The following is a 17,191-nucleotide window of genomic DNA, read 5'->3' on the forward strand; positions in this document are numbered from 1 at the left end:
GGTTTACTTTATTTTAGTTTATTAAACGAAACTCTCGCTGTTGGGTGGTTTAGCTCTTTGTTCTTTGACAACGGAAGGATCAAATAAAAGAAAAGATTCAAAAGAACTCAAAATTAAGTAAAAAGAAGTCCAATAATAGGTAGTGTTTATTTTCCGTGTACCCTTTCTCACTACGATGAAGTGCTGTCTGTTTGGTCCATGAGGCATAGGCTCTGCTTTTATATAGACAGGCTACGCGCATAAAGTCAGCATAGATTTTATGCCATTTCTATGCTCAATCCGTCGTGCGATTGTCAAAACGGGACTCTTGTACGCAAGAATTTTGTCTATTCGGCAAGGAGAGTGAAAAATTCATTCAACACAGCAAGAAGTGGAGTGAAACGCATTAAGTGTGGCAACCGAAAAAAGAAATACTAGTGTAATTTAGTGCAGTTTTCGCAATAATTGGAACGCAAAATGGCAATCGATGCAGTCTAAACCAGTCTGCTGTTCCGATGCTTCTACGGGTAATGGAAATTTAATGTTTGTGTTCGGAAAAAGTGAAAAGAAGATAGCGTGTTGTTTTTAGGCGTGTGCTAAGAAGTGAAAAAAAACTAGCTCACAAGAGGCACTAGACCTCCACCGTGGAGGCTGGAGGATAAGTGCGACAATTTGTTACGGTGGGCGTCCAAAGAAAATATTGTTCATGGGAAAATCCCCCCAGGGCCAGTGGTGATAGTTCTACTACTTCCGAAAACAAAAATAATTTTTCAAAATTGGCGGTTCTGGGCCGAACAGCGAAATAATTATGGCTGATCAAAACGAGAAAATTCTTCATCGGTTACTGCAGATCGACGGTAATAACGAATGTGCAGATTGTGCGGCCAAACGTAAGTGTTTTACAATGGCTTATTTAACTATATGAACGAAACCAAAATATCAATGGCCTTTTTCGTACTGTCTATCGCCCATCGAAAGCGGCAGGGGAGAAATGAAACACAAGACGTAGAACTGAGGAATGCAAGAGAGTGCACATCATTTTCACTAGCTTCCCCTTACTCATGGCTTGCATCGGTGTTCGTGTCGAGAAAAGGAATGACGGGTTTTGTTTTGGTTTTTCCTTCTTGTCTGCCTTGGCTAGTTTGTTATTCAAAGATAATAGTTGGAACATGTTGCCAGAGTGAGATCTTTGCATGGCATAAACAAATTATTTAGTACGAATATTTTCTCTACCAGTTCGCTCGATATTTCCGGACCGACGTAGTGTTTCAGCAAGTTTCGTTGCGTAGAAGGGAGGTCTGAAAGCAATGATTTATAGTAATATTTTTTTTAATTCGATTCTCACTTTATACGAGCCACCAATGCCGAATACCGTTGCGTATGCCTGATGCGTGAAAGTAATCGTAAAATCAATGGCATCACTCCACCTACAACGGTATGCTGCTCGAATCCATTAGTAGTGTTTATGGTTGGCCATAAACTTCTTTGATACTGACGCAGTAAGTAATGATGATGACAGGCAATAACCTACTTCTAAAGAAGATGTAATTACCACGAAAGCCACGTCAAGATAGTTTGAGCGCCATCGGAACGGATCGCAATCGAATTAATTGTCAGCAATTGTTTATTGGTAGGCTTAGCATGTTTTAGAAACATAGGGCTACAAAGCATAAACATAGCAGAACGCAGAAGATTCATCGTTTTTCTTAGACACTTTTCTTCATCCGTTCTTCGATTATATGGCCGAGAGTTTCCAAAACATGTGGAACAACTATGCGACTATCCCAAGTAAGAATTTTAATATGAATAAAAACTTGTAGCTGTCTCCAATGCTACATAATAAATCATGCATTAAAACTTTAAATTCCACAAAAGCCTACTGAAAACCTCTATAAGAGCATGTTTCTGCCAAGTGAACCCATTCTTCATAAAGTTTATAAAACAAAGTGAAGAATCAGCATAAACCTGCGTTAAAACTCCAAATTCAAGAAAATTTTGAAATCAGCTTTACCATCAAAATTTAATTTATTCGGATGGAATGAATTCCGCTATGAATAAACTGTCATTTTGATCATATTTTTCTTGACTGTGTGTCATGTCTGCTTTGAATGCAATCAGTAAGAATATATTAGATTTTATTTACAAGTTTGAGGATTTTCCGAACGTAAAAACTTCATGCGCTTTTGTTGAATGTATGGATAAAAATAAGAATTATAACTAAATCGCCTTGAAATAAATACCGTTTGTGCGAAAGTCTCCAGGATTATTTGTTGTGATTCATCGTCATTTTTGTATAAAACTATTTCGTGGCGTTAAAACTTTTTCTGAAAATGAGTCATGAACGTCTATCACATTACCTCGTTTTTGTATTTCGAAGTTTATTTGATGTTAATAAAGGCTACGACAAAGAACATCATAATGGCGGCCATGAAGTTTTCTTTAATGCAAATTACACTTAACCTAAGAAGCAATAAATCAAATAGCCCACAACAAATATGTCATAAATGTACTTTAGTACCCTCAAATTTGCTCTGAGTGAAACTGTCCTCAACGCACACAAAAACACACACACACACACAAAACTAGATTTATGAAAGAATTTAACTGACAATAATGTTTTAAAGAAAATTTGAAAGCAATATTAAGAGTGTTTGCATGGTTTTATTCTAGTACAAATTCAACTTTCTTTGCGTTTCACCTTCGGCTCGTCAGTGCTTAAATTAGTACAAATTGTTTTATTTTTAGTCCAGTTGTTAGTCTAGGTAAAGGGTTTCATAGAAGCTTTGAAAACTATGATATTACTTGTCAAAACAAACAGGTAGTGATTGAAATATCAATTACAAAACTCCTATAAATTATAATCAAAACCATAAGGCATTCGAATTGTTACTTGGAATGAGGGACTAATGTGCTTCACGAAAAAATTCCATATCTTTGATTTTTATAGCCAGTATCTCGAAAACACATTTGAAAATCTTTCAATTTTTTACGTTTCGCCTTCGGCTCATCAGTGCAATTAGCAGATTATGTTGATCTGCTAATGCCACGTCACGGATCAACATAATCCGCTAAGCAGACGTAAAGTACTTGCTATTTACTAGTCACTTTTTTTTACACCGAGGTGTAAGGTCTTTCCTGACGTCCCGAAAGAACGAAACAAACTGACGATATTCTGACCGCCAATAGGTTGTAGTCATTTAGGGGTTTTGGTACCTCATGGGTACCGGTTTGTGCAAAAGTACACATGACTTATTTCAATTTTTTACGTTTCGCCTTCGGCTCATCAGTGCAAATAGCAGATTATGTTGATCTGCTAATGCCACGTCACGGATCAACATAATCCGCTAAGCAGACGTAAAGTACTTGCTATTTACAAGCCGAAGGCGAAACGTAAAAAATTGAAATAAGTCATGTGTACTTTTGCACAAACCGGTACCCATGAGGTACCAAAACCCCTAAATGACATTTCAAAATGCTCCTTAGCTTTTCACACTAGCAATTAATCTGATATTGTACCTAGTGATGTCATGGCATAGATCGATTAATCGAATAATTGATTTATAACCTAGATAATCGAGTAATATTTATTCGATAAGTTTGAAACTAATATTCGATTAATAATAATCGAATAATGTATAGTTTGAAAATCATACTCGCATGTTGAACAATCGAGTAGTTCGAAAAATCCGGCATCCCTAGATGTACCATGCCAGGACAGGCGGAATTAGGGATGTCGTACTTTTTGAATTACTTGATTATTCAATAATCGAGTATCATTTCAAAACTACTCGATCAAATTTTAATCGATTATCCGGGCTATTGATCGATTTCTCATTTATTTATTCGATTATTGTTATGGGATTTTTTGAAGTTTTGAATATAAGTTTCAAACTAATCGATTAAATATTACTCGAATATTTGGGTTATTAATCGATTACTCAATTAATTGATCGATATTATGACATGACTAGACGGGAAAAAACGCATGTGATGATTGGAGATAGTCGGGTAAAGTTTTTTAAAAAAACTTTTACTTGTACCCGACCCGAACTCGAGAATAATTTTGCTTCCAAATCCGAGCCCGACCTGCATCCGATAAAAAAAATTTTCATCCATACCCGATCAGAACCCGAAAAAAAACTAAAACCCGACTAAATTTTTGAACCCGAACCTGACCCGTATCTGTTTAAAATGAGAAAATCGTCACAAGTACCTGGCCCGAAGCCGACAAATGTATCTTTTTTAAGCCCGAACTGCCTTTAGAGTCAGTTTTGGACCAACCCGAAATTGGTTGAAATTGACATAAGCAAGTATTCGATTTTGAAACTGCAAATAAAAGTGTTGTCCGAATAATGATGATTTTAGTTGATTACCGTTCACTTTAATCTGTAAACGAAGTAAACATCAAGTGTAAACAATGGTTGTGCAACCGAAATAGTTCGAAAAATCCCGAACTCAATTTCTGCAGATTAAAACTTTCATATGAATTGCTATTCATTTTGGTTTTGGCAACATTGGCTGAGAGGCTTTTCAAATTCTCAAATTGTGTCCATTAAAAACACATGGTGGCAAGTGATCGGTAAAATCAAAAAAAAGTCGGGAGTTTTAGTGGAAAACCGGTAAAAATATTACTAGTTCATATATGAGTAACAGTTGTTAGCATCATGATTTTTTTTTTCAACAAGTGTAAAGTAGGAGACACAACCCAATTTTGGGTTTAAGCTAGATGTTCAGTAAAAGTGTTGAAACAATTTACCATACAGGATTCCATTGGAAATTGTTCCAAAACCCCATGTCTCGTCCAACGATTTTTAAAGGTCATTTAGGGGTTAGCCAAATTTTGTGCTAGGGCACATAACCGTTTTCATTATTTTTACGTTTCGTCTTTGACTCATCAGTGCAGAGCAGTTCAAATTGAACTGCTTAGTGCTAAACTCGTCCTAGCACAAAATTTGGCTAACCCCTAAATGACCATACCTGCATCGGCCAGAAATAGTCGAAAACACGTTTTCGTTCGGCACGTCAGAAAAGACATTGCACTTCGTTGCAAAACAAAAAGTGTTCTGTAAGTAGCAGAAACTGTACGTCTGCTTAGCGGTTCAAGTTGAACTGCCGAGTTTAGCACTAAGCAGTTCAATTTGAACTGCTCTGCACTGATGAGTCAAAGACGAAACGTAAAAATAAAGATTTTTAAAGGTTTAACGGCAGTTTTAAATCAACCAGCAAGCATCAGAGCTTTCTTAGTTATCAATAACAGCACAATGAAAGCCAATAAGTATTCAAAACTTTTGCAAAATTGATGACAAAGTCTCAAGGAAACATTGGGAAACATTGGATCATAATTTTTCTCAGTAATGTCATCTTGAGACCAGTGCAGTAAAACTTCATTCAATTCAATTGAAACCGAATGTGAAACATACTGACAAACACTCTACTGCAGTAAACTTCACACTCTGACACACACACAACGTTCGCTGACGTACCGAGCCGGCAGCATTCAGTTTTTCAATCGAATATCTCTTCAAATCAAAGCTCAGTTTAACCACCGTCAATTGATCTGTTGAAGTAACAAAATATCTCTTTCAATAGTGTGAGAGCGGCCTTCAAATGTGGTTTATGTAAACATTCGAATTGGTTCAAGATAATAGATGAAAGACAAACCAGGTAGTTTAAAATCAATTTCTGAATACACATAAATTAATAGTTTCCTCCTTCAGTTTTCATTTTTAATACTTGACTCCGATTTATAATTCTATTCATTCGAGCTCACTACCAACAGCGAAGACAATGAAGCAGCTAGACTACTTAGCACTTGAAACTGAGCAAGCAAAACTTCAAATGACTTGGTACGATTATTCAACTGACGATGAATTCTGGGAGCTTCACTTGAAAATGGCAGCAAAAGTCATATGAATTTGTATCGATAGGCTGACGGTCAGTGGCCATAAATTTCATTTTCATCGGATATCGTATGCTTGAGACAATACTTGTGAAACTGGTTTCTGAGGACTAGTATAGATTATTGGAAAGATTTAGAATATGGATTGATTTGTATAGTGAATCTATGTTTATTTTTTTAAGGTTCTCAACTATTCCATAGTAAGATCACAAGAACGTTGATATTGATGTAAATGAAGAAGAATTCAAGTTAGTCTCAGTTTTTGGAGCTGGTAGACTCCTAACTTTAATAATATAATGACTTAAATTATGTATGGCTGTATCGATATTTCTCAAAACAATTTCATGGTTTACATTGCTTTCGATATGAGATCTGTATCCTAGCCGATTAGTTCTAATGTGGTAGAATGTATAACTAATTGAATTAATTATTTGCTTAATTTGAAACCTTGAATGTTATTGGTAGATGATCTGAACCAAAGTCAGTTACATTGATCTGCTAGAATCAGATCAACTGTAGAAAGATTTCACATAGAAGATAAATTAGTTGGGTTGTGTTGAAATAAAACTGGCTAAAAACTAGCGGAAAGTTCATCATGAAGAATTCGTACTTTCTAATTTCTTTCTGACTACTCCACGAGAGAATTTTGAATCCCTTCTTAATCCACTTAGTGGTGTGATTACGCTATTCTCTTTCTTCAAAACAGTCTCATGAATTTTTTTTTGTCTTTTTATTAAATAATTTTTGACACTAATTTGGGCTCATTTTTGACACCAATTAATTCAGAATGGGTCGAGCAGTTCACAAAAAGCATGCTTCAGTGTTTACGTCTCATACTTGGCATCATTTTTCAAACCAAGTGCTTGACATTTGCGTTACTTATTTGTATGAGAAAAGTTATGCTAATCTAAAAAAAATCCTTCTTCATCTATTTAGAGGAATTTTCATAGATCTTGAAAAATTAATGGAAAGGGGGGTGGTGGGGTACATGAAATTTCCCAAACCGAAAAAAATTTTTTTGAAGCCATAAGTCTTAGAATTACATGAAACGTCGAGATTTAGTGTAATCTCGAAACAAATTTTTTTGAAAAATATTTCTGGGACTTTTTTTTGTAAACCCCAGAAAGTTGATCTTACAAAAGCAAATAAATCAAGTTTTTTTTTCCTACGGATAAAGGTTTTAAAATCGAACAATTTTGTCTTAAAATGTTGACTCTGTAAAAATCTCAATTTTGGTAATACAGGGATGCGCAAAGGAACCTGACACATTCTGTTCTACGGTTTCACTAGAACCAAACAAGGAAGGGAGAAACCGAGCACGGCATCGGAAAGTAGAAGAATGAAAGATTTTGTTCGTCGAGTAGTTTTCCATCATGGAGCACTGGAATATCGCTCACCGCGTTTCTTTGTCTTGAATACGACTTATTTTACTATGGGGCGCCTTTTCAAAATTAACCATATGAAAGAATGGGTAGAATTTAATCGTGCATATCTCAACTTGTCTTAATGGCAGCAACATAATTCTTTCACTATTTCATCAAAAATATGATCAGGCATTTAGGATAATATTTTGAACAGTGTGAGATAACCTCTAACAACTCAAAAATCAAGTTTTCTGAAAATTTTAAAACAACGCGGAAAACTCTTTACTTTTGCTTGGGTTTTTCGCGCAAGGACGACGATTTCGAGGTAGTCAGACACATATCTTCAACTGAACGTTATAAAAGGGGAACCGTGATCGAAAATCGATCATTGCTTCTTATGCGTTGGATGGAATCAGACGTCGGGGCGAGAAGACGCATTCGAACAGCGGCATCGGAGAGCGCACCTTCTGCGTGTTTAAAAACCTCAAATGCTCAGGTCGTAGACAGAGATGCCAGATCTGCAGATATGTCTGTAAATCTGCAGATTTCGGGCATACTACTGCAGACATTTTTTGTTGTGCAGACTTTGAAAATCGAGTTTTTCGCAGACTTTCGTCAAAATTTACAGACTTTTGAAATTGTCACCACCGTTTCTTTTTTTGCTCGCCAAGTCAGTTTAGCGTATCATACTTTATAGAAAATTTTTTTATTTTCGGATATACAGACTTTTGCAACCCTGTCTGAAGACATTTGGAATTTTTACCTGTCATCTCTGGTCGTAGTTCTCAATTGCCTTCCGGTCGTTAAGGCGAGAAGACGTATTAAACCAGTTTCGCATCATTTGGCACTGCGAGCGGATGTGTTGCGGTTTGTACGCAAAGTTAGTTTCAACTCAAACAAGAGCGATTGCATCATACAACAGAGCTGCTGGTCGAAGAAAGAAGAGAGAGAAAGAAAACGAGAAACGAAAAGTGGACAATATTATATAAAGGACTATTAAGATTACTTCTTTGCAAATCGAAGGTAAAAATCATCAGTTTAGTGAAAATCCAAAATAATTTGATTTGCTTCGTTCACTTTTCGCTGTGCGAAAATCGTTCGAGAAAAATGTTCCGAACTGTGCTAAATATCGTAGAGAATTCCACAATTTGGTCCTTCTAAAAGGCAAAAATTATTCTTGTACAGCATCTTGATAGTTTCTTTCAATGAAATATGCAAATCCGAAATGAGATAATGTCCGTTAGGTGGCGTATCTTAACCAGTAACAAAAGGCAATATGATCATTACCTTCATCTTTTAGAAATGCTTTTAGTCTTATGCTTTTGCATGCCCTTCCTTCTAGTTGTAGCCGTAGTCGGCGACCACCAGAAAGCGATTAGAATAAATCACTTCCATCCGCAGCAGTTACGAAAAGAATACAATAAAATAAAAACACTTTATCTAAATTTTCCCTTTCTACTCTCGATTCGCTTTGGCACTAGATCCCGAGTGGGCCTCGTACAACATTGGAATCTTTTTGTGCACCCGATGCTGCGCCGTCCATCGGAATATGGGCGCCCACATTTCCAAAGTCAAACACTTGAAGCTGGACAAATGGGAAGACAGCCAGCTGGAGCGGATGATCGAGGTTGGAAATAAGGCATCGAAGATGAAATACGAACAGCGGGTCCCAGCTTGCTATCGACGCCCGAGGGAGAACGATCCGCAGTGAGTATCGGATGTGTGGAGTTATTAAGTACCGAGTAATTTATTCTGTTAGAACATTAAGTTTTCTGATTGATTGCGTCGATCTTAACCTATTATTATTGTAAGATAATTGTTTATTTTTTTTTCGGTGATCTCTTCCAGAATCCTAATCGAACAGTGGATCCGGGCCAAGTACGAGCGGCTCGAGTTTTGCATGAACGAACGGCCGATCTACACCTTCGGGCACATGGAAGGTTTCTTGATGAAGCGTGGCAAGGAGGACAGTCGCTACCAGTTGCGCAAGTTTGTGCTTTCCGAGGCGGATGACACACTGCGCTACTACGTGAAGGAGAAACGCGAACCAAAGGCAATCCTAAGAATTTCCGAACTGAACGTGGTGTACGCACCGGCCAAACTCGGCAATCCCAACTCGCTGCAGTTGACGTTCATGAAGGACGGTACGACTCGGCACATTTACGTGTACCACGACGATCCGAAGGAGATCAACAACTGGTACATGGCGATACGGTGCGCCAAACTGCACCGGCTACAGATAGCATATCCGAGCGCTTCCGAGTGTGATCTGGTGGATTACTTGACGCATGATTTTGCCCGGGAAGGCTGGCTGCTGAAAACGGGACCAAGAACAACCGACAGCTACAAGAGACGGTGGTTTACGTTGGACGATCGCAAGTTAATGTACCACGATGATCCGTTGGATGCAAACCCGAAAGGGGAAATCTTTCTCGGCAATCAGTTGGATGGTTACAGCATTCGGATAGGGGCACCGGTTGGCGCGAAAGATCAGGGTTTTAGTTTTACACTGTTCACACCCGAACGGACGTATAATTTGTCGTCACATAGCGAACAGGACCGCGACGAGTGGATGACGGTTATCCAAAAGGTGCTGGAACGGCCGCTCAGTCCGCAGGATAGTTCAAGTATGATGCCATCCGTTTTCCAACGGTGTATAGTTGGGTGTTTATGTGCTGTTTTCTGTTCTCATTTCAGTATCCGCACGACTCATTCGCAAACGGGGTGGAACCAATTCGATTAACATCTTCACCGGCAGGTAATAACTTTTAATGCTTCTATTTGTTTAGCTTGAATTAGTTTAAGTAAAAACAATGCATTACGTAATAGAAAGCTTTCGTGTCGCGAGACTCTGTCCCGTGATCGTATGCAGGATAGAATTCTGTGTCCATATTATGCTACGAATAATAGCACGGAGAAAGCAAAATCTAAAACAGTTAATTTACAATCGTTGTTGAAGGACTTTAGTTTGTAAGTGTGTAGACGGATTCGAGCAGCGATATAGATAATAGGGATCGTAGAAAAGTTGAATTCAGTCACCGATATAGTTGCATACTGCATGTTTATGTTGGGTTGCATAAACTTTCGCAACCTAGGGGTTATTTGTACGCCACTGGCATCCTTGTTTAAAAATTTAATATTGTATTGTTTTCTTCCAATTACTTGCTTGTAAAGCTCTATATTTAAAATTGAAATAATGATCACCATAATATTAGGTAACTTATTGATGACGACATTAGCAAATAATCGTATTGAAACCAGGTAAAGGAGGAAGAACTAGAATTGATTATTTTATACATATTTGTTCGTAAGTGTGTGTGTGTGTACGTGTGTGAAATCAAAGCTAATCAATCGTCCCCGGGTGGTCAGAGGACTTGACGTCAACTAGCAGCTCACGTGCCGAACGACGTACTACACTCCAACACTGCCTATTTTTGCCAAATAACATAAATACAAATCGCAGGCAGACGAGACGAATCGGATCAATATAGGAATAATTTTTATACAAAGCTTTACACCCTCGTACACAGATAGAAGTTAAAAGTCTGATTTTTAATCATAAATATGAAATAAGGATTATTTATTCTTATTTTAGAACTTTTTACCACCGAAATAAACGAAGTTGACAAGCAGAATCAAGGGATGAGGGATTTAGTCAAACCCGTTTTGGGACCGTTTGGTTAGCTTCTGGACGATGTTGGAAACGTGTCCTCCCCGTGAAAATGAGTCAAAAGAAGCCGTGAAATGAAATCTGCGACGGAGATGTAAATGTTCTGGCTTGAAGAAAAAGTAGTAGATTTATGAAATGCCACTTTTATTAGAACATTTTACGCGGATGGCATTGCAAAAAGCCATTATAATCTAACTTAAAGCACATCCCAATTGCAGCGATCACGGTCACCACACACGCTCATTTAAGTCGTTTTCGCTTGATACCAAATCTAATTCAGTTTTAACATAAACCGCTGTCAAATCGTTTGATTGAAGCCAATTTCGCACCTAGTTTCAACTAAACGTAAATTGAAATTCAAGTCAGTTTCGAACCTGATTCTAAACGAAGTAGCTGGCTGTCTTTGGTTGAAGATGTCCTTTTCGCAGTTTCAGTGCAGGGTTTACCGTTGTGTGCAGGTTGTTCACGAAACTGTCGCGTAATCATCGCGACTTTCATAGGTAACCAACGATTTACAAGGATGCCTTCCGCCCTGACCACAAATTACATAAGATGGAATTGCCTCAAGCAGTAGCATAGTTCCCTTTCGGTGGAAAGAATTTCTTTGTACTGCGTCGTATTTTCTCAAATGAAATGATCACTGACCTTCGGGGGAAGTTCATGTACACGCACCTGAAAGGGATTTTGTAATTAACGTTGTCATACTCGATACTATGCAGGTCGAATTCCAGAGAGAATATTCGCAGATGAGCCTAATAATGACTTCACAAAGAGCTTCTCTTCTAAAGCTGGCTTCAGATACAATTGGAACAAAGACAGTTGCCTGTATTTCAGTTATTTATTATTGAATTCACGATCTTTTTTTATACAAATGTAGCGTTTTCTTCATACTTTTAAGAAAAAATGCGGATAAAATTATTCGTCAGGGTTTCGAAGGAATTCTCGAATTTTTCCTGTAAGACGGCTCATTAGGCGGCGAATACCTTCTTCGTCCATCGTTTTAGTTATCTTATTCAACCAGGTCGTCATCTGATTGATGTCTTTGACAACCTTTCCCTTTACCTTGAGTCTCCTCTTCATAGGGCGGAACTGGGGGCAGTTGGGTGGGTTAAGGTTTTTCGGAACAAACTTGACCCCTTTCTCTGCATACCATTCTTGAACGACTTTGCTTTGTATGACAGCTTGCCAAATCTGGGCAAAACATTACGGGATGGTCGTGGGATCGAATGAACGGCAAAATTCGTTTTTGGAGACACTCTTTTTGGTATAGTTCCGATGTCATTGTCTTATTTGTAACGAAAACTTTCGTTTTTTTGCCACAGCTGCAAATGCTCTGTCAAATCATAAATTTTCTTGCAAATTTGTCGGCAAAAAATTTTTGACCTGGGATTTGCCAGAAGTCAGCCTTGACATAGGTTTCATCGTCCATCAGAAGACACCCGTTGAACTTGGTCAGCACCTGGTCACATAGTTTTCGAGCACGAATTTTGACCACACAATTCTGTTTTATGGTACGATTTGGCTGTTTGCTAGCTCGATACGACTTGATTCCTTCCCGGAGTCGAGTTCTCCTCACGGTACTATGGGCAGCACCGAATTTTCTGGCCAAATCACAGTCCAACAGATTAGGATTCCTCTTAATCGTCTTCAATATCTTACCACGCAGTTTCCGGTCGACAGTTCCACTCCGACGATTGGCTTGAGGCTTCCGAATCGTCGCCAATGTTTCCTTATACCGTTTGATAACGCGCCATACGGTATTTCTGGGCAATTTCAGCTGTTTAGCTAGCCTAGATGCAGACCACAATGGATTTTCCAAATAACTGTGCACAATTTTTTCCCTTCTTTCGGCTTCCATGTTGATTGTTTACAACGCACAGTCGATTAGCGGAATGTCAAAAATCATACGTGAAGCTGACAAAATTCCCGACACGTGGGCGTCAAGAACTTCCAAATCCGTCCACCAGCAGCGCCACAATATGAGCAAAAGTTTGTTCCAATTCTAAATGAAAATTCTAAAGCTTTACTAAAAAAAAGTTGCAGTATGTGGATTTATGTTTATCTAAAAATTATCATTCTGTCATTGACCCAAACAGTAAAGTTCGTGAACGAGAAAAGGTTTATGAGAAAAACTTCATTAAAAATTGGAAGCGTCTTTAATTTTTTTACGTATATTATCAACGAAATATACTATTTAATAACAATAAGCCCTAAATGAAAGCTCAGTTACTCTTTTTCTCTGAAATTTTGTGTTCTATAATAATGAAAAGAGAAGACTTCAATATTTTCTCCTTTAAATATAGTGGAGGAGCTACAAAAATTTGTGCACTGGTGTGCCTTTTGGGAAAAAGTGACCAGAAAGCCCTGCAAGTAAGTATATGTGGAACACAAAAATCAAAATGATACCCAAATAATCAAATCAGAGCTTAAAATTGGCACGCATTCACAATGAAAGAATCAACATATCCAACAGCGTCATATTCGTTTTCTCGCCGTCTCATTCGTAAACAAACGAAGAGAGACGAAGCACTTCCGTATTTCGCAAAAGAGAGTATCGATGTTAACGTCACTCGTTCCCCTACGACAAGACGAAACCAAAATTACGTTTGCAGGGAGAATTAGTGGAATTTCAATTCTCATTCTTTCATCGATATAATGAAAATCTGTGACTATAAATCTATAAAGAGTCTGTGACTATAAAGCTATATGTCGTTGACTGGACATGGAACTCGTTCTTATAATTCTCGGTTAATTTTTCAAAAGGGCGTATAAGCAAGTGACAGTTTCTCTTTAATAACTCTCTCTCTTTCGATTATTGTGATGTGATTAAAAAGATTTTCTTTGATATCACTATTCTGTTTGAAAGTCGAAAGTTTCGGGTATCATTCATGCAGAGTTGAGTGATAAACGTGGAAACCGCTTGATAATTAATAGAAGAAAATGTGAACAAAGAGAAACTGTCACTTGCTTATACGCCCTTTCGAAAAATTAACTGAGAATTTGCAAGCGGACCTGAGAGTGACAATTTTTTCTCGCCACTTTCGTCTGTTTTGAGTAATTGAAAATGATTTTTATTAGCTCTGATTCAAATAACTACGTCAACATTAACTGTCGTTTACAGTTATTTTCCCTTCTTCTCATCACAACACTTTAGATGACCCATGTTAATTGTGCAGCGTCAGAAGTTATAACGCCATTTATTATTGGTTCGTAGTCACAAAAACTCCTTTTTCACGACACTACCACAAATATTTTGGCTGTGTAGCAACACAGGGTCCTCTTAGTACGTATAAAACTTCTTTCTTGCGATTTACTCAAGGATTCACCGCACTGACATAAGACAACGTGCGCAAAATAAAAAAAAACTGTTTTCAAAACATTCAGAGTTTGACCACCAGAGAATGTATAGTGTCTGGATTCTTCTGATTTAATGAAAGGTAAAAATTACAGAAGTAATCAAACCAAGTTTTTTTGCGGTTTGAAACTAACTTTTTTCTTCTTGGTGGCGTCACCGAACTTATGACTAAAGCTGGTTGATGGCACATTCATGGAAGCTTTATCGCCGATTAGTTTTCGTTTATAGTCCAATTGACTTTTGTTCCATTGACTATCGGTAGAAATCTCGTGGTTTTTCAGTGGTAACGTACTCGGAACCGCCAAACTACCTAATTTTGAGTACTTTCCACCTAATGTCGGAGTTACGTTCAATAACCTAGATCCAGGTGAAGTGACTCTAAGTAGTTTCCATAAGGCACTTTTTTGGGTACTTTTGCTCTTTGTGTTTTGACAACAATGGGAAGAGCGAATGAAAGAAAAAATTCAATACAACTCAAAATTAAGTAGAATAAGTTGAAAAAATGTAGTTTTCATCGGAAATTGTGGTTCCAAAGAAAAAACAACATTGATTTTCATCTATATTTCTCATTAAAATCATGTATTTTCATTACAAAATCGTGACTGAATTTTTTACATGAATATTTGTTCAAATTGTCTCAATTTGCAAAGTGGTTTGAAATTTTCCCACGATTTTTGCTGAAATTTCAAAATTGAATATGTTTTAAAAAATCTTTGTAACTTTGAAGTTCGAATTCATACATATTTTATTTTATTCAAATCAATCTTGTACTTCAAGATAAAATAGCTTTAGATTAGAGTTCATATAACCAGAGTGATGACAGCTGTTCATTTGGAATGACAGTTTTGTTCTACACGAGCAAACGACCTGTTAAAATACAATGTAAAGCTAACAAAACTGCCAACATTTTGGATTAAATGTTGAGAATTGTTGCCAACATTACGGATGAAATGTTGTCACTCTGGTTATAGGCTCTAGATATGGGTAATTACAACAACACGGAAAAGTTCGCGATAGCAAAACAACTAAAACATTTATCTTTTTTTTAGAATCCGATTGGTTAAAAATGGGTACAAACTAATCGATTGTGCTTTTTTTTTCCTAAACTGTCAGTTTTGAATTATCATACTGGCGCCATAAACGTGTAATGGAACACTACAATCAATCATCGGAGTACGGAAAAAGAAAATCTATTATGAATTGTCATTGTAACAAATGAGCAACGACATACTCTCAGCAGTTACCTGGGTTGTAACAACTTACGTAGTTGTTTATTTCCTAATTAGGATGGATTCAAAGGCATTTCAGATGTTCAAACCAACTATCTAGTTGAAACTATAGCAAAACAAATGTTACGCTCATCGAATTAACTGGGTGCCAGATCGAAGTGTAATTCGTTCAAGTTAACTATCGTTGCCATCAACTTGAAAATCGATGCATTTTCTCGGTGATTTTTCCACGACATATGAGGTCGTTTTTCCATGATCGTCGATGAAGATTATACCATGTGCATACCAAAATACTGAAGCCAAAATCTTTCCAGCTGACTGGTGTGCTTTTGAACGCTTCTAACGTGGTTCACCGGCTGCAGTCCACTCAGATGATGATCGTTTTGATTCCGGAGTGTAGTGATGGATCCATGTTCCATCCATTGTCACATATCGACGTAAAAATATTTGATTTTGTTACTCGCAAACATAGCCAAACACTGATCTGTTCAGTTAACATGTTATTGTTTTTGATCCCCTGTGAGTAAACGCGGTACCCATTTTGAGAACAGCTTTCTCGGGTCAAATGTTCATGCATAATTTTAAACACACTGCCTTCTGCTATCTTTACGGGCTCAGCTAGTTTACGATTAGATATAACCAATTTGTGGACTTTTTCGATGTTTTTTGGAGTAACTCCCTCAATTGGACGACCAAAACTTTCGCCATCATCAGTGTCTGTACGACCGGCAAATGTTTTTTTCGATAGAGCGCTTTTGAAGCTATTACTGAGCTTGTACAATTTTTTTTCATCAAGAAACAATGATAAACTAACACACGAAATTGTTTTGAAAATAACAAAAGTAGCTTCATTTAAATGTTGGTACTTCATAAACGTCATATGTATTTTACTATGATAGCGCCATCTGTGTGTCAGTGAGACACGATTTATTAAAAGGTGTGTTATGTCACGATGTGTAAATTTAAATATTTTTCAGAAGGCAACAGCAGATTTTTTTTTTTAAATGTTTCATTGAATCGATAAAATTTTAGCGAAAATCAAGCATATCTCAAACATAATTGCATTTTGTGGAGTGTTTGGTTCCATATTCAAACACGTCGTTCTAATTTTGACTCATACCACAGCCGGGAGGACACGTTTGGTTGGTAGCAATGCTCTGCTCCTTATTTTCAGGTTATTTTTCGTTTTTATCAGTCTTAGAAAGTATTTTCGATAGTGGACACAGATAAATCTTACTAGTGACAGTGTGAAACGAATAAGTAAAGGATATATGAAAAAACTATTCAATAGTCGATTAAGAGCAACGGTTCGTGTAATATTAGATTGTGTAAACCCCTAGTTGATAAAATTTTAGATAGGCAATAATAACTCAATTGTACCATTGTATTGACAGAAAGAAACTAAGCAAAACAAAAAACAAAAAAGAGACCGGTCTTTCTCACTCGTACTAGAAATAGCATTGGGTATAACTGTTGTTGAGCATTTTGTTTGAAAATACTTAAAGACGAATCGTTCAACGAAAAATCGAAAGTTTGTTTCGAATGTCTTAGCGCATAGTTTTTACCAAATAATAAGTAAACCCAACAGTACCAAGAATATGATTGATTGTTGCTCAACGTCGCGTATGTTTTTCTGTATAGGTAAGACGATCCGCAGAATAATCACCAATAAAATAATGTTCGTACAACCTTTGT

The 17,191-nt window shown here is 37.2% G+C and overlaps 1 protein-coding gene across 2 annotated transcripts; it reads left to right on the forward strand.

Moving 5' to 3' along the window:
* The first annotated feature begins 304 nt into the window (after nucleotides 1-304).
* On the forward strand, nucleotides 305-17,184 carry LOC131439107 (arf-GAP with dual PH domain-containing protein 1-like). 2 transcript variants are annotated; one of them, XM_058609719.1, is made up of 4 exons: nucleotides 305-869; nucleotides 8,724-8,949; nucleotides 9,091-9,869; nucleotides 9,940-17,184. In XM_058609719.1, the coding sequence occupies exons 1-4, from the start codon at nucleotides 788-790 to the stop codon at nucleotides 10,002-10,004; spliced, it is 1,152 nt and encodes a 383-aa protein (XP_058465702.1). In that variant the 5' UTR covers nucleotides 305-787; the 3' UTR covers nucleotides 10,005-17,184. The 2 variants fall into 2 exon arrangements, with proteins under 2 accessions (XP_058465702.1, XP_058465703.1); XM_058609720.1 differs by lacking the exon at nucleotides 305-869 and adding an exon at nucleotides 7,991-8,265.
* The last annotated feature ends 7 nt before the right edge of the window (nucleotides 17,185-17,191 follow it).

This window comes from Malaya genurostris, chromosome 3 (assembly GCF_030247185.1).
Source record: "Malaya genurostris strain Urasoe2022 chromosome 3, Malgen_1.1, whole genome shotgun sequence".
NCBI lineage: Eukaryota > Metazoa > Arthropoda > Insecta > Diptera > Culicidae > Malaya > Malaya genurostris.

Bases quoted from the DNA above. Each gene is read 5' to 3' on its own strand.
- LOC131439107 (XM_058609719.1), top strand. From the start codon at position 788: ATGGCTGATCAAAACGAGAAAATTCTTCATCGGTTACTGCAGATCGAC. The intron at 870-8,723 runs GTAAGTGTTTTA...CTTTGGCACTAG, and splicing joins TGCAGATTGTGCGGCCAAAC to ATCCCGAGTGGGCCTCGTAC. The intron at 9,870-9,939 runs GTATGATGCCAT...TTCTCATTTCAG, and splicing joins CAGTCCGCAGGATAGTTCAA to TATCCGCACGACTCATTCGC.